The 20,885-nt window shown below is 40.2% G+C and overlaps 1 protein-coding gene across 1 annotated transcript in view; it reads left to right on the top strand.

Moving 5' to 3' along the window:
• SORCS1 (sortilin related VPS10 domain containing receptor 1) overlaps positions 1–20,476 on the top strand; it is a gene marked incomplete at its 5' end in the record, with an annotated part of 93,069 nt that extends 72,593 nt beyond the window's left edge. The window contains 7 exons of the mRNA XM_027906977.1: positions 181–293; positions 2,936–3,067; positions 12,979–13,078; positions 16,810–16,915; positions 17,089–17,249; positions 18,700–18,818; positions 20,107–20,476. Coding sequence (XP_027762778.1) covers positions 181–293; positions 2,936–3,067; positions 12,979–13,078; positions 16,810–16,915; positions 17,089–17,249; positions 18,700–18,818; positions 20,107–20,163 — 788 coding nt within the window. The remainder of the gene's footprint in view (positions 1–180; positions 294–2,935; positions 3,068–12,978; positions 13,079–16,809; positions 16,916–17,088; positions 17,250–18,699; positions 18,819–20,106) is intronic.
• Between the last annotated feature and the right edge of the window lie 409 nt (positions 20,477–20,885).

Here is a 20,885-nt window from a genome sequence, read left to right as displayed (position 1 = left end):
TTCTCCAGATCTCTCAGTGAGTCTCTCAGGCACACCGCTGGATTCTGTGACAGTCTGTGCATCATCTGCAGGTTGATTAAGCAAAACATGAGCTGCAGCAGGTTTCACTGGGTTCTGACCCCTCAGTTAGCAATAAGGCATTTCACAGTCTTTTCATCAACCATTTCTTTATATCTGCAGAGAAATTTCAGTCCCTGAGGTTATCATTCTCTCCGAACCTTGATGACCACAACCCAGATATCCCAGAATGGAGAAGGGACGTCAGCAGAGTAGTCAAGAGAGCTCTGGTAGAGGTAAGATGTGTACATAACCTGTGTTACAATGGGTTTAGGTTCTGCTCTGTTCCTTCATTAAGGCAGGGTCAGCTGTTCTCTCAAGATGTGTTTTTGTTCCTACGAACCAGAAAAGGAGAACAGACTAGTGTTTGAGACCAGCATCCTAAATTTTAGATAGGTGAAATTGTCTCATCCTATGACAAACTGGTGCTCAGTCAGCTTCAAATGTAAGGTAGTGTTATTCTAATGGAATTACAAATATACTGTAGAAAACTTAAGAGACCAAAAAGAAAACAATTTTTACTACATAGAAAAGCCCCAGAGTAGAGTACTTTTTGTCTTTTATGTAGCATGAGGCTCACAGGTCGGGATTGGATGCTGATTTTCCCATCAACACTACAGAGAAGCTCTGAAGTTGCTTCTTTAGTTGGGGAACAAAATGTCATAAAAATATTCTAGTGTGGCTGAAGATTTGGATTTCAAACTGAGAGGCTATGTAAAGTTAGAAGAGATGGCTAGGGTTTCTCAGCTCAGCTGAAAAATAGTAAAAGGAACTGTTTGAAACAGGGTTTCTGCTTTTTTTAAAAATAAAGATACTCATATTTTGAAAGTATATAAGAATTGCAGATGTTATTAACAAGCTTATATGCACATTTGTGGTATCAACTGTACAAAAAGTCTAGAAAAACACTATGCACCAGAGAGGTGCACACAAACTTGGTTATATTGTTTCTTAGACTTTTTTTCTGAGATTTCCTCAAAAGACAGGAGGAGAAGAGGAAAGGGGAAGAAATAGCATTTTTCTGGATTTTGTGAGCTTGTTCTTCTGACATGTTTATGTCTGTATCAAGTACTCAAGGATCAATTTATCTTCAGGATGAAATTTCAGAATTTAGGCAACTCAATAAAATAAAATCCAACCTTAAAAACCAGAAGAATTGTAAAACCACAGTAATAAGGCTACATAACCAAAGCAGAGCAGTGAAAACACTTTTTGTTGTTTGAGTAAAGAAGAAAACGATAGCTAATTATTCTTCTTTATATAGCTAAATGATTCACCTTAAACAAGCCTTTGTGAGAAGTTCCTGTAAAAGTTAAACTCAATAGATTTCTATGGCAATTAAGTAAACTGTATAAAAATGAGTTGAATAACTAAATAATTCAATGGGAAATTATATCTGTGCTATAGATTTTTTATGAGCTTTTATTAAAGTATTGCACTCTTATTACAGAATACCATAGACTCGGATAAAAATTCTTCATGTGAAATTATAGTTCTGATCTTCTCTCTAAGTAGGGATAATTTCATATTATCACAAAATATCCTATTTTGTGTTATGATCATAACTATTTGCTCACATCATTGATTTTCTGAGGCCTGTCTCCCACTTCTGAAAAAAAAGTAATTCCCAGCCTCTGAAAATGAAAGCTTTCCATTAACTGGTAATACTTTGTCTTTTCCTTGACATGTTAAAGCAACCTGTTAGGCAAGTGAAAATAATGCAAGCCCATGCTTCACAGAATACTCAAAAAGAATATAAGAGACTTTTATATATTTATGGGTTTGTGTTGTATTCCTAAATCCATATTTCAAAAGTAAAAAAAAAAAAAAAAGGGGTGGGGTCCACAAAGTCATGTGCTTTTACTTGGTGAGTGATGGAGGGGAAGGATTCCCTTTTTGTAGCTCCACAGGGTTCTCCCTGGACTGTCAACAGTCACACTTGGGTTATCCACAGAATTAGCTTAGCAGATTGTGATTTGTAATCAGTTTTGCTGACTCCTTGTCCTCCATCCACCCTTTCCTTCAATGAGCACCCCCAAGTCTTTCGTCCTGAACCAAGGGAGAAGAATTAAATAGATTTAGGCCCAATTAGTGTCTGACAGGCTTGTGAGTTCCCTACTGCAGGGGAACCTCTGCAGTGCATTCAGCTGCTGTGATCTGTCCTCATCTCTGAGAGCACTTTTTCTTTTCCCTTTAAAAGTGACCTACTAAATTCAGCACTTGAAAACAGGTTTAAATCAAAACCTTGAGATTTAAGTGCATTTGCTGGATAATTCACAGCACAAAGAGGCAATGGAGGGAGATTCATCAAATTCTGTTTCTCCTTCCTTTGGCTAACAAAATTTCCTGAGGAACAAACCGGGTTCCTTTTCTGTGTAACGGCCCCACAATCTGTTTATGTGGTATCATGTTAGCATCAATGAAAACCCATGGCCAGAGATCAACCTGGTAGGGCTGCTTATGGGTTCTTTTTTCTGAATGTTGTCTAATATGTCAAAATTAGGGAGATTTTAGTTCTAGCTTAATATTCTCAACCAACAAGACCAAAAAAAAAAAAAAAAAATTATTTGGATGGTTTTGGATTTTGGGACCATATGCAATTGTTACTTAAGAGTGCCTTTTAGCTTATCTGTTTATTATTATTGCTTTAGGACACTGCATATTTTACTGGAGAACATGGTAAAGTATTTTAGATCAGGAAATTATTAATTGCCAACTTTTTACCTGCAGTGGATTTTAACAAAATTCTCTCCTTTGTACCAAATATACCCTACGTCATTTGTATAAGTACTATGATGCCTTAACAAAGACAGACTCAGAATTCAGTGCCATCCACATGTTTATCTGTTTATCTGTCCATTATTTGTCTATGCATCAGGTCACAGGTATTTCAAGCAAGAATGTTCTGGTCGCAGTGCTCCCTGGTCTGCCCACATCTGCTGAACTCTTCATTTTACCATATCAAGATACCACAGGAGAAAAAAAAAGAACAGCAGCAGACCTGGAGCAGGTACTGTGTCCATTACTTGAAGAAGTGTATGTTTATGCATTTTTGAGTGTGTATATATAAATATGTGTAGGGGGGGGATTTACAAGACTTATTTAGAGTCAGTAATTATGGTAGAAATGCATCTGATTCACGGGGTCACATGTTACATCCTCTTTATTTTATTGGTGGATTTTCTTGGGGGTTTTTGTGGTGATGGTTTTTATGGTAGTGGATTTTTTCTTCTCCCCAGCACTGGAAATGGGTTTTAGAGCTGTATTTGGGGGTTTAGACTCTCATTTGGGTTCCCTAAGTAATGTTATTTTGGCATAAATTTCTATGATATCATGTCTCTCCCTTAGAAGTCCTGTTGTCCTTCATGGAAGCAGGAAGAAAGCAGGAAGGATTTAGGGGATGATTCTTGCCTGCATGAACTGGAGTAGCTTCATAAAATAAAGTTTATGAGGCTGTCAAGGGTCTAGAAAGCACTGGAGGACAGAGCTAAGTGGTAAACCTGGGCATTTCAGAACTTCGCTAATTTAAGGCACAGTGATGGGGTTGGAGTATCTGCCTGCCTTCTTTGTGATGCTGGAAGAGGGTTTGAGCCACTATGGATTGTTTTCTCTTTGCAAGGCTGTAACAGGTTATCACAACTGAAGGACTGTATCTGCCTACAGGCATAAAAGATCCTACCCACCAGGTGGACCTACATGATTGTAACTAAAAGATAGAACCTTGTGCTGGGCAAAAATCCCAAATGTCATCGAATTACAGAATTGTTAAATTTGGAAAAGACCTCTAAGATTATCGAGACCAACTGATAGCCTGACATTGCCATGTTCACCATTAAACTATGTCCCCGTGCCCCATAGCTCCTTTGTTATCTCTCAGCTTATTACTTTAAATTCCAGGGGCAAAGATAACTAGCCCTGAGGGAAGTCCCACTGCCTCTCCCTGGGTCATGTCTTGTCCATGGATCAAGCCTTGTTAACTTAGCTGTGGGCCTCAAACCACTAAGTCACCCATATTCTTATGCTTCCCCTTGCTCAGCATCCTTAACTGTCATATTTTTTTTGACAAATGATTTTCCTCTGCAATTTTCACCACCATATAATAAACAAAAAATACGGAGATTTACTTCTCTGCAAAATCTTTCCTCCCTTTTCTCCTTCATCCCCTTTCTCCTTTCCTCCTTGACAAATTGGCAAGAAAGCCAGTCCATAAACTTTAAAATTTACATCTGACCCAGCTCCCCTCCGGCACTCAGCAGCTTACTCTATTTCTCCCTCTCTTTGTGCCTCCCTTATTCCTTCCTGTAAAAATGGAGTCTTCGTGGCTGTGAAGAAGGGAAGCCCTGGCAGTGCTCTCATGACCCTTTTTATGAACAAGAAGAAATATAATTTTCAATGTAACTCCATCAACTTCTGTGGCATACTGCAGGGTCCAAATGGTAGCCTTTGGAGGAGAGAGAACCTATTTGCCATTTGCAAATTTTTTGTGAAGAAATATCTTCCCTGATCCTTTCAGTATGGTTGGAATGTTTTTCTTACTAGTCCCTTCCTAGTTACTGTGGAAAAAGATGGCATCATTCTCAGCGAGAGAGCTGCCTGAGGGCCACAAAAGTTGTCTCTGCCCTCCACTCTGAAGCATGTTCTGATACTGTTTCTGTTCTGTCATCCATTTTGCCTGTTATCCTTTGCTATCCATTTCCCAAAGTGTTTCGGGGCTCATTCAACAGCCTCTCCCTGTGCCTGAAGTCACTGGGATGAGTACTGGGAGCAGACGTTTTTGATGACTACAGCTTAAGTTGCTTCTGAGTTACTTATAATGCATAGTGTTATTTTCTGGTAGGAATAAAATTCTGTGTTCATGAGCAAGGAACAAGATATTCAAAGGCACGTATACGAGTTTGTGTGTTTGCAGGTATACACCCAAAGGAGTTACAGTCCTGAATTATTTTTTATAATTTGGAAGAGAAACTGAAGTACACAGGGACAAAATGGAAATAGTTTGCACAACCACTGCAGTGGAATAAGGGTCCTTAAGGAAACACTTAGTTATTTAGGTTCCTTTTTTTCAGGGTGTTGGAGCACATATGGCAGCAGGTCTCCAAACTCGAGACATAGTGAGCCTGTCCAGAGACACGGTGACAAATAATTTCTTTCCCTGGAAGACTTGCAGTCAGAATAGACCAGGTGGAAAAGAGTTACAGAAACAATGTTTCTATTCTGTAAAACCTTTGTTTCAGTAGCCAAGGGAGGGAAAACCTAACTCATTCTCAATATCAAAAGTTGGTGAAAGTGACTGAAATACAACAGAAGGGCGCAAAACCCACCATGCACACTGTAGGCACAGATGTACCAGCAGAATGAGGTGTGCTATAACCCCCTCCTTTGCTTCCCCTCTTGTTAGAGCATCCTAAAGTCAGCATGTATAGTTGCTGTCGTATGACATAGACATGGTGATACACCCCTGAATCCACTGTATTCACATACCAGGTAGAAGAACAGAGGCCAGGGACACTCTGTGGTCCTAATGCTCTGCTCATCCAACCTGGGCTTGAAAGGGAGAAGCCATGTACATCAAGTTGTTGCAGGCCATGTCTGTCACAGGGAACCTGTGAGGATTTTTGGGCAACTTACTCAACTGAGCTGTATGTCATCACCTAAGCTAGACCATTGTTCTGCCAGGGATAACTAGGAAGGGTATGTGTGGTCTCATGGACCAGTAAATGTGATACATATCTAATTACCATGAAGGGCTTACTTTTTTGCTGTTTCCCCTTGAGACAGATTAAGCTCATAGTTTTTGTGGTTTTTTTGTTCATATTCATTTGGCTTTGTAAGCATAACTTCAGGTATCTCTGCCCAACCTCTCTGTGGTCTCTAGGTACATAATTCCCATTGACTTCAGAGGCAGTTAGATGTCCACCATCCCTTGAAAATCCAGGTTTTAATTTCCCATTTGTCAGAGTCAGTAATACTCCTCTGTGCCATATTTTATGAATCTAAACAGAGTAACCCATGAATTTTTGGGTACAGTTGTAGTGGGACTGTGGAAGTGCATTGCACCTGACGAATATACACTTCCATGCAGTTTTCCATTAGGGTGATGCATTTGTGTCTCATGCACTTTTTGAGACTGTGGGTAAATGGTAGATATCATTTTCTCCTTGACTTGATGTACCACTCTCAAAATTATTTTTTTGTGCACACACAGTACCAATTATTGTCGTATCTATTCACACATTACATTTAGAAATGTGAACTCTGCATTCCTGATATTTTCCATGGGATCTAAAGTCAGCTCTTGACAGCTAAAAAAAACTCCTACGTGTGAGTCTGGGGAAGTTTTCTCAATGTGCAACATGGGACAAGTCTACTACTAATACATAAATACAAAAAAACCTGCTTGATGCACTCCACTTTGTCTAGTCAGTGTAAACTTATTCTTCACAGCTTCCTAAAAATGAAAAGGCTTTTTAATCCTGCAGAACCCCCAAACACATTCACAAAAGATAGTATTTATGACTACAATGTCAAGATGTTCCTTTTTTTTTGGTTTGTTTAGTTAGGCCACTTGGTTCCCCTGCTTCATTTCACAGTAACTGACAGACTACCACTCTGCTAAAAAATGCAAAATTAATTGGCAGTTGTAAAGTGATGCTGTTTGATTTGCATACTATGACTGCAACAACACTAAAATATCCCAAATCTTATAAAAACAGCCACACAGAATTGCCACTGGACACTTAGACTGGTGTACAGTTGTTACACCCCTTCATGGATAGACTTGGTGAATGTGAGGATTATGAAATTCAGATCTGCCACTTCAAAAGCATCAAATTCTTTCCTTTTATTGAAGGGCAAATCTTTAATTAGTAACATTTCAAGAAATGTTTGAGTAATTTTTAGCACTAATCCAATTCAAAATGAATGCTCTGTAGGAAAATGTTCTACTTACAGTCCAGTAGAGGGTAGTTGCAATTACTCAGTTTATTTCAGTGTACAGTTTTACTCAATAGGAAGATTCTGAAGGCTTATTTTATGTTTATGCATTTCACAAATTATCTTCTCTCCACATTCCTTGCAAGTGGAGGCTTTTTGTCTAACATAGCAAATGCATCTTCTGTTAGTCAGATGAGATGTAAGTGGAAGACACATGAGAATTCTGAAATGATGTTTTCATATCAAGTACAGGTTTTATGCTGAATTTCCCTTTAGTTCTCCGTTTGCATGATTTTACCTGGCCTATTCAAAATAACTGTAAAAGTTGAGTGCAAAATAGGGGTAGGAGCAATTAGTTAATGGCATCAGAGGCCAATTATCTTTTCTCTGAGATGAGCTATCAGCAGTGTAGCAAGTGTGATGGAGACTTTGGCAAATAGCAACATCAGCTGGTTAGTACCCAACTGTGCTCAACATGTTGCAGCTGTGGCCAGTATCTGTATCCAGCCAAAGAGATGGGAAATGACATGGATGACTGAATATCAAATGGACAGTGATGAACTGCAGAGATGAAGTACCTCTGGCGAATTTTAAACTATGGAGAGTGGTATTCAGTAAGCCTGTATGCATATACCTCTTAGGATTCTTTCCTTAAAGCAGATTTACTTACACATCTGCTTCTTTGTAGCTGATGGAGCTTCTATCTTTTTTTCATTATTTGGGAGTTTTTTTCACCCACCCTCCTAAGCTTTAGTCTTTCAGCATATTTACTTTCAGTACTTTTTTCTGATGTATTTCAGATATGCCCATCACCAAAATATTTTTAGCAACAAGATCATACCAGTGAACACTTTCAAATCTTACAGAAAATTGTGCCAATCAGTCCTGAAAATTAAATTCCGGGAAAAGCTTGATATACAGGGTAAATCATCTAGTATTTACAAGGAGAGATTTTTTAACATCTGTACCTTAGAATGCAGATCAAGCCTTCCACTGGGTACTTAGGGGAGGTTGGGCCAGTATTAAGAAGTAAAGGCAGGTGGGGAGAGAGTGAAATAATATGAACCCAAAGACCTTGTGCTGGGGGCTTTTTTCCTTAGCCATCTTTTCTTGATCAGCTGCTTGTGTGCTGTAGAAGAGGCTATTTATGTTTCTTGTCTTAATATCTTTGAGTTAACTCCTGCCATGTAACTTTCAGCCCTCTCACCTTCTCATCTTTTGCTCAGTGTAAAGAGCAACCCTTGATTCTCAAGTCTCTTTCTGGTCACCCTTGTTCATCAAAAGTGGATCCTGGCTTTTATGTCCAAGTTCTCTCTGGGTTCAGAGCTGCTGCTCTATTCTTGTCCCAGACTAACCACAGGAATGTCCTCTGCCTTGTGCTTTCATGGTATCTCTGGATACTAAGAGCAGCTTGAATTTAGCATCTTTCATTAAAAGATCTGAAGAAATTCCTGCTGGACCCAGTAAGCTGATGATTATGCTCTTTTCAGTGTTAAGAGAAGCAAGCTTTAGAGGCCTCATGTGATGTAACCAAGGTTATGCAGGGTGAGTGGCACAGTTTAAAGGAATCCACGCTGGCCCTGACTCCTGGTTCTCTTTTGGAGTGCTAGTTCGAGTTGCTTCCTATCAAATCAATGTGCATAATTCTTTCTTTAGTTGTTTATTGATTTATTCAATGAATTGAATAGAAGTGTAGCACTCATTAGTTGAGATCTTTACATGGTATCTATAAAATTTAGATTCTTAGCTAGTGCATACTGGCACAGTTGAATCACATTCAATTAGTCTAAACTAATTTACCCCAGAGGTTTGAAAAGTCAATAAGGGTATGAGAAAATGCCCTTCTCAGTGATAATTCTGCCTTCTTGGTGCACATGGTTCTTTTACAGTCCTAATTCTGACAAAATGCTAAGAGAAGCCAAATTAATTTTTGTTTTGTTCCATTTTTAAATTGGAATCTCTTTTTTTTCCCTTTCACAAATTGTCTGTTATTATTATTCATTATGTGTCCTTTGATGAAAAATGATACATGAAGAATGGTTTCTATTACTGAATTATTTTTGCACATCATGCTTAATTCTGCAAATGAAGCAGATAAAGTCAATGAGGCTCAGTTAAAGACCAAAACTAATTCTGAAAGCTAATTATTTTCACAAGAGAGACTCTTGAAGACTATAAATTAGGAGGCTGCTATTCTAAGAAGTTTTGTCTTCAGCTGAGTTAGTTGCATCTCCAGGAGGGAGAGAGAAACAGGGAGAGGCCTGACTCCAACCTGTTCCACAGCTGAAGGTCTGACTGTTCAGTCAGAGTTGCGTTGTTATTTTTGAAACAGGCCAAAGTACTTTGATGTTTTCTTTTCTGCTTTTTAAACCAAAATGCATCCATGGTACAGCTTCAAGTGCAGAAATAAAGGAAGGCACAAAAGTCAGAATGTTCCCCGCTGAAACCTTTTTATTACCTCAGCAACTGAGATCAGCCTTTGTATGGAAATTTACTTCAAGGATACTTTAGTAATATTGTAAACAAATTATATGAGTCAGAACCCCTTCTAGATTAAAGTCTGATAACTGAGGAAGAAATAGACTTGACAGAGTAAGAAAGGCAGAAGAACCTCTTCTCCGAGCTCAAAGCAAATGTCCTGGCTGACCTTTTGGTGCACAGGTCCTCTTGGGACCATGTGAGAACCACAAACATTGTCAAGTCCAGCTTTGGACCTGATGTGAATTTGGCCCTTTAGGTGTGTATGCTGCTCACTGACCTCAAATACTGACTTTCGTAAGCCATTGTGTATGATTTCTATTTCAGATAATTTTTAGAAGTACAGAAATGCATTTTCACTGTCTGAATGTCTGTTTTGAAGAGAATCTTATTTTCCACATAAGGGAAAATGAAAACATTGTACCAAGCAAGCAAACATTTTAAAAACATGTCTGAATGCATCTGTTCTTCCCTCAGAAGTGTGTGTTAGGCATCTCCAGAACTGCCTGAGGAAGGCAGATGTCTAATTTTTACTAGAACTTCTGGCACTTTTGAAGGTCTTCGTCTGTTATTCGTTTTTTTCACTTGTTCAGATTCCATAAAGACCGATGGAAAAAAAAAGCTTTACACAAAAAGCCACTGGGAGAGCATGTAATTAATTGAACCAAGGAAATATGCTTTATACTCTGAGCAGCATGAACAGTTGCTGCCAGTTTTGACACTTTGTGTGTAGTCCTGGAACAGTTACGGCTATTTCAGTCCTCTCCTGAGACACTGATGGTTTCAGGCACAAACAACTTTAGTCTGAGATACATTTGTACAGGATGTCATACAACTAAGTCCTCAGTCATAATCAAATAACAATGCAATACAGCAATAATAAACTTCAATTGTGACTGTGTCTTTCTGTCTTTCTTCCTTTTTCTTACTACTTCACTCTTACTGCCTTTCCCCTTCCTATTATTCCTTTCCATTGGCTCATCAGAGAGGAATACTTTTTGAGTTTTCTCTCTCACACACAACTTGCCTGCTGGGAGGCAGCCCACAGCACCTTTCAGCTGTCATGTTCCTGCTGTTTAGCCCTCTTCACTCTGCACCACAGGCAGACCAGGGCAAATCTTACTGTTCCTTCAAGTCACTAGTGCCCAACCTTGTACCTGCTCATGCTGGCTTTCTCCACATCCTTCTATTCTTCTGTTTTTTGCCCAAATCCTTGATGAAACCATTCTCCAACGCTGCTTTGCTAGCTGAAGACTCAGTTATCCATCACATTAAGCCTCTGCTTGTATAGAAGGCATCATGTATGTTTTTTACCTCTGCTGTTTTCCTGCCATTTTGTGCAGCTGTCACAATGTGTTGAAGAGGAATGACACAAAGTGGTTGGCTCTTCTTTTCTTCAGTTTACTGTCTTCCATTTTCTTTTTTTTTTTTTTTTTTTTCCCAGCAGCATCAGCATGTCAGAGCAAAAAGGAAAACAATTTCTACAGGGTTATGGAGGAGAGCTGTTGTGTTTGGGAATGGATATAGCCAGAATGATATTTTTCCCGTTATTTTGTTGAGTCACTAATGGACCTGGCTTACAGCTTATTACTCTACATCTTTTGCTCTGGTTTTAGAGATGAAAAACTTTTAATGTCAGTCTTAGTTATTAATATGGTCAAATCCTTAAAGAGAGATATAATTTGCTTCCCAGCCTTTCTCCACATACTGCACATCCTTGTGTCACCCTTCCTGCTACTCTGAGCTCAACAGATGGCTCTTTGAATGCAGGTGCTATTTTTTCTTGCTATTGGAAAAAATATATTTACTGCTCATTCCTGGCACCCGTGAAATAAATTGCAACTTTAAAGAAATATATTTAAAAATATAAATAAAATGCCTGTAAGAGTTATTGCCAAATTGATATTGAACCAAAGGCACCTATTCAAGTGATCAGCAGCCAGAAATGAAGTGTATGAGCCAAGAGTATTGAAAGAACCATTAAGAATGTTAAAAAAATAAAAGAAGCAGATAAATCTCGTACTGTGGTGAATGATAGCCAAAGAACATCTAATCATATCTGGGTAGCATTTACTGAAATAACTCACCCAGACAAAAATGAAGAACATGAAAAAGATTGGTGTAAAAATTATTGGAATGTTCTTTTTTTTTCTGACAATTTTTCATTAATCTCCAAGAAAGAATAAGGATTTATTTGAAACAAATTAAATTAAGTGGTGAGCACTAGAATACGATTCCTCTTGGTCTTGGTCTGGCTATAAAAACACATTCTCAGCAACTGCATATTAAGCATTATAGGGGGTGTGTTTACATTTTTCCAACCACCTCTGCCTAATAAACCAACATGCAGAACAGTGACTGTGTTCAGTTGAAAAATTGATCCCTGCTGTAAGAAAATGGGAAATACATGAGATTTCAGGCAAAAGACACACAGCAAACTATCAACACCATGTCTATAGGCTTGCATTCTTTGTTTCATCTACCTAGATATTTTGCTTTTAATGACAATATACCTGGAACTTCCTAGATGTAATTAAGTGTGATGTGGAGAAAGTGGCTCTGGGCATATTGTGAAAAAATGACTTAAAAAAATGAATGTTTACCAACAGATGGTACCAAAGTTTGGCATCTACACTGTACAAATACAGATTTATGGGGTCTAATCTCTGCAAATGCTCATCTTTTCTGTTGTGTCCTTTAAGGAGAAGTAACCTGCTTCATTTCTGCCAGAGCTCTCTTGATGTCATCAAAGTTATGGCAACATAATCTGGTGATCTGAAAGCTCTGTGAAATGTTTCCCCCATGAGAGTTCTCCCTGTAACCCATAAGAAGAGATGGAACATGCATTTTGTTTCAACCACATTCTGCAGTCAGTAAACTCTTTTAGATTTGAGCTGGATCTGGTACATATTTACTGATTAGGGAGCAGCTGGCTTGAAACTGAGAGCTGGATGAAATGAAATTTGCTTTCAGAACTTGAAAAATAACTGCAAGCTGTGGTAAGGACCTAATGGATTCATTTTTATTCAGTTATATCACATGTTATGTACACACTCTAAAATCATGGAACTGACCAGTCAATGAGGAAGAAGTTATTTATTATGAGCAAATGAGCATTAACAACTGAAATGTTTATTTTTGCATGAATAGTACATGAGTTCGCTGATGTGCTGCTGCTGGCTGGTCCTGCAGACATTTACACACGGGGGTGTAATGTTCCCTTTGGGCTCGTTTGCTGTTGGGCCACTCCTACAGAGGTGTGACAGGGCTACTTCTTGACACCAGTCATTGCTAACTGTATACAAACCACTCTGTACACAGCACTGGCAGAGATGTCAGCTTTCACAAATTCCTTCTCTGTGAAGTGATAGGAAATTGTGCTCAGAAAGTCTGGCACCTCTGCAAAACCTTCGACTTGCACGCAGCTCCATGCCCTACCCACTTATTGGCAATCTAAATCAGTGGTCAGGAGACAAATGCATTTCTTTTTTTCTCTTTTCTTTCCCCCAGATTTCCGAATCACTGATCCAGAAACTGAACCAAAATCTGGTCCATTTTGAGTTGAAGCCAGGAGTTCGAATCCTTGTCCATGCTGCCCATTTAACAGCAGGTTAGTATCCCTTTTCTGTGTATTCATTTTCTGTCGCTCTGTAGCACAGCAAGCAATATATCAATGGTAGTAGTGTGCTATTAGCTGGATTTTAAACATTTCTTATTTCTATATCACAGTAACAGCACATTTTGTCGGTAAACATTAAAATGCCTGATTTACCTCCTCTTTTTATATCATGCCAAAAAGATATAGTGACTTTTGCAATGAAAGCTAACTCTTTTGTTTTCTTATGTGAACAAATTTACTATTTTTGTGGAAATGTGGTATAAGAAGCAGTAGAAATGTGTACGTCTTGGCTATCTCTGACATATTCAACAGGTAAGCAGCACCATGGCATTTTCAGCCTGGGTCACAGAGGGCAAAGGTTACCAGCTAGCCTTGGGTATGTACAGATATTCTAGAGTCAACAAACATTCAAAGCTACTAAACACAGGTCACAGTCTGAAAGACTAGAATCGATATACACGTGCACAAAAAAAAAAAAAAAGATTAGACCATTTTAACTTTACCTACTCCTATCTCAAAATAAGTCATCTCCAAAGTCCTAACATTTAATTACATATGTCTTTGTCTATTCTGCATGGTAAGACCTCATTTCACAGCACAGGCCATATTTAACTATTATGAGACATGGGACAAATTGATCCGTGCTTGGGATTCTGAGGAATTCATTTTCCCCAGGAGTTGCTGATAATTCTGATCAGTTGGTATCAGCTTCTTTTCCTAACTTGCAAACTAAAAGGTTTAGTTCACTTGTGCTAGCAAACTGCTCTCCAAAAATCTTTATATATCTGCCCAACCTGCTGTCAGTCCACACGCAGCCTTGTCTATAAAGCAAGGAAAAAGAGACTTGTTATCAGAGAAGTAACCCTTGGCCTGAATTTTCAGCAATGACCAGAAATACTGTACATACTTTCAGAAGATGCCTAGTGTCCATCTCTTAAAAGAAGTGTATCTGAAAGCATCTTAATATGAGCTTCAAAAATAGAGTTACCTGCAATTGCTCATATTTTAAAATTTTTTTCTCTGGACATTTACCCTGCCAATGCACATGGCTGTTTTCTATTTTGGTCAATATTTATTAAGGTCAAAGTCAAATCCCGAATGAACATTTAGGTATGACTACTCTGACCCTGAATATCCTGTATGTCTTTCTCAAAAAATTATAGCTAGAAAGAATCATATTAAGTATTCCTGGAAAGGCTCACCTTTACCCCTTGCTACTGAAGGGACATTCCTGTTTTCATATACAGGAAACAGAGGACAATTAAAATCACTTCTCCAGCTCTGCCTTTATATGAGGTGAATTTGGATCCAAGTTTTCCACTGTTTGTAGGAGCCTCCTACAGCTTCTTAGAGAGCAATTCTGGACACTCTGCACGAGGGAGTACACAGGGTCCCCAGCTGCTCAATTTTCAGAGCTGGCTAAAATCTGGGTAGCTCTAGTCCTGAAGCCACGTAATTAGTGGAGGTACTGCAGCACTTCTCTAGGCTACTGAACCTTGCCTGCCAATCTGAATGAACCAAAAGGCAGGGTCTATCAGTGTAGCTTCCTGCCATGCTTAAAACCAGTATGGCCTCCAGGTATGTGCTGTTCTGTTTCTCGCTAGCTCAGGCTGAAGTAGAGGATGCTTGGCTCAGACACAATCTCTGTGCTCACCAAAAATGCACATTTTTATTTGTATTTACACACACACCAGGAATGAGTACTTTTTGATCATAATATATTCAAGCACTCATTTGTTCTGCAAGGTAGGCTTTGTTGTGCTTCCCTTCGAAGCCACTGGTGATTGCTGTAGATGGCCTCACAGAGTCCTATAGGAACACTGCAGGATTTTGTCTCTTGCAGAAACAGGATTCAGTAAGAATGCAAAATGAGCTTGGGTGGACAAACTACATATTAAAAAACCCAGAGAGCAGCCACTGCGAGGTCTTTAGGGGAATATGACTCCTTAACAAGCTGCAGAGGTCATGAGTTTGTTCTCTGTCTAAGTAAAAGGCCCAATTTGATGACATCAAAACTTGGGAATACTTTAAAATTGGACAAAAAGACATGAGAGATTTACTTATCTGCTGAAAGCTAGTGTTTTGGTTGTCAGAGAATAAGAAGAATTGTCCTTTGGAAATCCAAGCTTTTATCAAAAAATTAAATAAAATAAACCTGGAACACAAGACAGCCCCAGAAGCAGTCCCTATAAAACACAATCCAGGGGGATGCACAGGGTGCAGAGGTGCTGCTCTGGTCTGTAGTATCCCTTCTTTCCCAGCCTTTTTACTCTGACTTTGTGCTGGGCTCTGACAGCTATGGGCTGTAGTTGGCAGAAAACAAAGCTGAGCATTTGTTTTTCAAAGTATTGATGTATGTATACATATGTCTGTATTAATGTTGTCATGCCTCAGTGCACATGTATGTTCCTCCCAGATGATGATGTGGAAAGAAGAAGGTTTTTCACTTCTCTTTGTAAATTTTGGCTTTATCAGTCTGGGTGTGAAACTGAAAAAATGTGCACGTGCATGCATTAGTAAGTACTTGCTTGTATGTGAATGTTTCCTTTTATGCATTTTTCCTCTGTTTTAGGATGGGTCTGTTCAGTGCATGTGAAGAGGTGAAAGAGGGAGACTTGTGTTAGACAGTGGTTCAATCAACTTTCACTGCCTTGCAGAGGAAGGCACTACCTATGCCATGTTCTGTGTACAATGCAGAACAGTCAGTGTGGACAGTAATACCTGTGTTAGCTCTCTGTAATGGCACAGCTACAGCTGCATGTCTGTCTGCAGGAGGCTGTATTAGTGTGAACAATGATACTACTGCAACCATGTGTGCGTGTGTATGAGCGTTGGAAACTCTGTTTAATACAATTCACTTTGTATTTCTGGGAAACCCACGCTTCTGGGTAGTTTGGGTGGCCTTATTTTTCAAAGGGCTATGACCTGATGGTGAGCAAAACTCTGAGGAGAAGTAGAGAGAGACTTTTTGTCTGATTAGGATTGGTTTTGGTGTTTTGTGGTTTTTTGGTTTGTTTTGTTTTTTCTCTTGAATCTATGCACTGCCTTGCAAGGAAGACTTGTGTGAGAGAGGTCAGGGCACCAGGGGAAAGAGAGTAAAACGTGTTCAGAAGAGTAGGGAAGGGATAAAGGAAGAAAATGAAAATGTCAGAGGCGTGACAAGAGCTTGCCATGGACACTGAGGCAGTGTCTGTGAAGGGCACTGCCTTTCTGATTGGGAAGTAGCAGGACTGAGCAGAAAGCAATACATTAGGTGAGCATTGTTCTTTAGTAAAACTGAGGAGCCAGTCACTCATTATTCACTGTGTGTCGGGAGCTCCCCAAACTCGCTCCACACAAAATAGAGAGCCAACATGACAAGTTAGCCCGTGGGCAGCTCGAGGATCAACCAGAAAATGCCAGGTTTGGTACCCAAATGACCTCATTTGCAACTACCATAGGTAATTGAAGTATGAGAGAGTATGTTTCAGGCATCCTCTCATAGGATAGAAAAGGCCTCTAAGGAGAAAACTGGACTTCATATCAAGGAGTACGTTTAGCACCACAAATGATCTGAACCTGTGTTTCTTCCCAGGTGGATTAGGAAGGGAGAGAAGGCCTGGAAACATGTGATCAGATGAGACCTGCTACAAGTGCAATAAGAGGGGACAATGAACTGTATTTCTGGAGGTAGCAGCTTTCACTTCAGGCTGGGGTGGCTCTAATCTTCTCCTCTCTTGCAGCTCCCCTGGTGGACCTCACTCCCAGCCACAGTGGTTCAGCTATGTTGATGCTCCTCTCTGTGGTTTTTGTGGGACTAGCCGTGTTTGTAATCTACAAGTTCAAAAGGTACAACCATCCCTGAACCATTTCCTTCTCACCATTGCTGCCTTTCACTGAGGTGTCTGGGGTTTGTTTTGCTGGGTTTTCTTTTTTGGAGTGAGTTGTTTCTTGGTTTGTAAAAGCTGATGCTACATCATCTGCCAGATACCACACAATGATGGTTTCTGTTAATGTTTTAGGAAGATTCCTGGCCTTAATATATATGCACAGATGCAGAATGAAAAAGATCAAGAGATGGTCAGTCCAGTCAGTCAGAGGGAAAGCATACCTAATGTCCCTCAAAGTGAGCTGATGAGCCATGAGCAACTAGTAGATGAGAAGTTGGAAGTCCACCCCATAGGTAAATAACTTGCAGCATCCTGCAGCTGGTCAGACTCTGACTTGTAATTGGCTAACCTTTTTCTCAGCCTCCCCCCTTCCCGTATTCCTGCACAGTCCTCCTCCCATCCTCTTCTGCTGCAACATTAGTTTTGCTACAAGAAACCTTGCTAACTCTTCCCTCTCCCTCACTGCCATGTGATGAAAGGGAGGGGAACAACTTTAGACTTTTTCTCTCTCCTAGTTGCTCTACGTAGATCCCCTCCCCTTCTCAAAAAATCCTGCTGGCAATGTAATTTATTTTGCTGGGGCTGATATAGTTGCGGGGCTAAGCCCCACATCCAGAAGAACTACAGCCACCCTCACCTGGAACATGGAGGTGAGCAGGTGATTTGGTAAGTCATATCTGAAAGCTAAATGTCTATTGATGTTTTGACTGCTGGGGTCTTTGTGCCATGCCAGACCTTGTTGCCAGCAGCAATGCTAGTCTGGCTGGTTCACAGATAAATTGAGCAAAACCTGGGATCTCAGCATTGGACATCTGGGTTTGCCCACGGGCTGATTTCTCTCACAGACCTCTGTGGCTGAGTATTTCCAAAAGCAGGCTTTCTTAGGACCAAAAGTAAACAGAGGGCATTCTGGGATCAGTCACAAATTTGCTCATACTTACAGGTTATCTGTTACCCTGACTACAGTAGAAGTGTTGGGCTGGAGCAGGGAGGTTTCAGACATGTTCTGCTAAAGCCAGCATTGCTTGGGCATTGCTCAGCTTCACTATCATGATGTGATAGTTCTGCAGGCCCAGCCCAGGGATACAGTGCAGGACCCCTGAAAATAAGGGCATGGAACTATTTTAGAGGAATTAAAGGGAAGAGGCTGCCCAGAGTTGTTGTGGAGTCTCCTTCTCTGGAGATATTAAAACCTCTCCTGGCCACAGTCCTGTGCAACCTGCTCTGGGTGAGCTTGTTTTAGCATGGGGATTAGACTAGATATTTGCCAGAGGTCTGTTCCAACCCCAACCATTCTGTGATTCTGTGACTTAGACAGGAGCGAAACCCAGTTGTTAACAGAGATCCCTTATTTCCACAATTTCATCAGCTTAAATAAACCTTAGATCTCACCTGAGGATTCCCTAAAATGTATGAGAGTGTTTGCTAAAGTAGGTTTGGAGTCATATCTACTATGGAGAGGGAGCAAGGTAAAGGGTAGTTGAAGAAGGGAATGTGATGTTCTAAGATTGTGGCCTGTGAAGCAACGTGGGAGAAAAAAGAAGAAAGAGTCTTGATGAAACTGGTGTCTAAGCTGGAAGCTCCACTGCAGTCAGTGCTGATCTCTCCTCACCTGTCCACTAAGATCTTGTAGCTATTAAAAGTTTTTAAGCAGCTATTCATCAGCAGACCTGGACATCCCTGCTTAGCAGAGCACAGGACGGAGTAAGGGACCAACCTTCCCATGTGGTATTCCCCATACAGAGCAACCCCAGGCCACAGTCCAGAACCCAAGGAAAGGAAATGCAACCAAGGTAGTCTGGACAGAAGACTTCCAAAAAGCTTGTGGATCACCAAGAGGTTTCAAGCCAAGACCGGGAGTGGTGGGTCCTAAACCTTAACAATTCTTTATTATGTTTGTTTGGTTTATTTTCGGGGTTTTTGTCCCCAGAATCCTCCAAGGCAAAATTGATGTAAGATGCTAAGGGAGAAACACCCAATTTCAAGTCAGGAACTCTCTTCCTACAGACAAATGGGCTTTGAGCTTTGAGCTTCCCCTTTCTAAAAGAATGTAATGGTGGTGGTTCATGTTGTTCCAGAAGCAGGAAAAAACATGTTTTCATGGGTCATTCAGACTGAAGCAGCAAGTGTCGTTCAAAACTGCTTTTGCTGGTGTTGGAAATTTAAACCCTTGAAGATAAAGAGAAGTCAAAAGCCAAACTTTGGGGATAGGTTTTCAATTGGTGCAGCTATAGAATTTCTGGCTTTCTACAATAGCCAGAATTTTATGGGTTTCTCAGCTGTGCTACTGGACACTATTGAACCAGAAATTGGCTTTTTACACCTCCTTGGTTTGCACTTGTAATTGCAGTAACGAGCACAAAAGTTAAATGTGTGGGATACATAGACTCAATTATGTATCAAAAGGAATCGCTCCACCAAACTTCCTAAGAGTGCTTTTCTATCCTGTCAGTAAGATGAATGAGAAAACTTAATCCCAGCTCATTGACAAAATGAAGAGGTCTGGACCTAGGTGTGAACAGAATAGAAAGTGCAAAGGCTCTTCACTCTCCTATACAACAACCCCATCTGTTCCTGGAAATCAGCAATTTCTTTTTTAATGAGTTTTCTTTCTTTTGGGAAAACAAAGCAGGACTTTAATTGGGTGTTTCTCTTTTGTATGCTTGTTCAGAAACCAGTTTTTTGAACACCTTTGACTAACATTCAGGAATCCTTCCTTGGAAGAATCTGAATGAATGTCCCTGCATCATTTAATTTTCTCTCCAAACTCTAGCAGCAAAATCCCTCCCACATTTCTATTTTCTGGATATGAGCAAAATGCAAAGCTTAAGGTTATTTATGAAATCTCCAACACCTTATCATTGCAAATGAGGTTACACATTTCCTCTGAGGACCTCAACCCCTCCTTCCCTCCACACCTCTGCTTTGGCCTCTCCCTGTTCTGCTCAATATGGGTGAATCATCTTCATTAGCAAAAGAACAGTGCATAAACTTCAGTGTTTTGAATGACAAGAAAAGATTTCTGGGAAGAATGTGTCAGTCTGGAACAGCTGAATCCCAAGGGCCAGCAAAGTGATACCTTCAAACATCTTTCTTGGCTAAATATGCTTGTTATTTACTGACTCTTATTTTTTTCTTTCTTTGTCACAGGAAGTATTTCCACAGCTGCTGAGTCCCAGAGCACAAAAGAAATCCCTACCTATGTAAATGGTTGAATTGAGGACACCAATATCTGTATCTAAAAAAGGAGGAGAGCTCACTGCATTTGGACTTTTTAATTCTTCAGATGACAAAGGGTTTTTAGCTTTAAGCCTGTGCATGTGGACATTATACTGAGATCATAGTGGAACTGCATTGTACAGGTGTTCAATTTTAGTGGGGGGTGGGGGGAGAGGAACTGGTACCACTATTCACTCCTGCGGCCCTTCCCCTCACCCTTTCACTCTCTTTTTTCTGATCTGTCTCGAATCTGTAGAAAATTCATAATGATATAGGCCAAGAATATGCATGGGGGTCTCTTCTTTAGGGAGAGGGGTGGGCTGGGATGTGGGGGGAGAAGGGCTGGGGAAGTGGGAGGGAGTGTTTAGGGTTCTTGGCTTTAGATTTAACTGCTCTTTTAGCACTTTGGGCTGCGGGAGGGTTAGCCACCCCAGCAGACTTTCGTAGGACACACGACAAAAAAATCGCACTGGAGTTAAAAGGCACTGAAAATATTCTTTGTCAGTGTGGTTTTATGTCTTTGTTTGGACTCTGCCCTTCGTTCCTCTAGCTGCAGCTGCTGCCCGTGCCCTACGGCTGCGAGGAGGCTGAGTCTGGACAATCCCACCTGCAAGGCCAAGCTCTTTCTTACACAGCTTTCTTAGCCTACTCACACCAAGGCATCCCACTGATAGTGCCATGGGAAGATAACTTTGCCTCCTAACACTGAA

This window comes from Empidonax traillii, unplaced genomic scaffold (assembly GCF_003031625.1).
Source record: "Empidonax traillii isolate 1590-97213 ecotype Southwest subspecies unplaced genomic scaffold, ASM303162v1 scaffold1382:size118074, whole genome shotgun sequence".
NCBI lineage: Eukaryota > Metazoa > Chordata > Aves > Passeriformes > Tyrannidae > Empidonax > Empidonax traillii.
The sequence above is the reverse complement of the archived record's forward strand: the minus strand, read 5'-3'. Positions and strand labels throughout refer to the sequence as shown.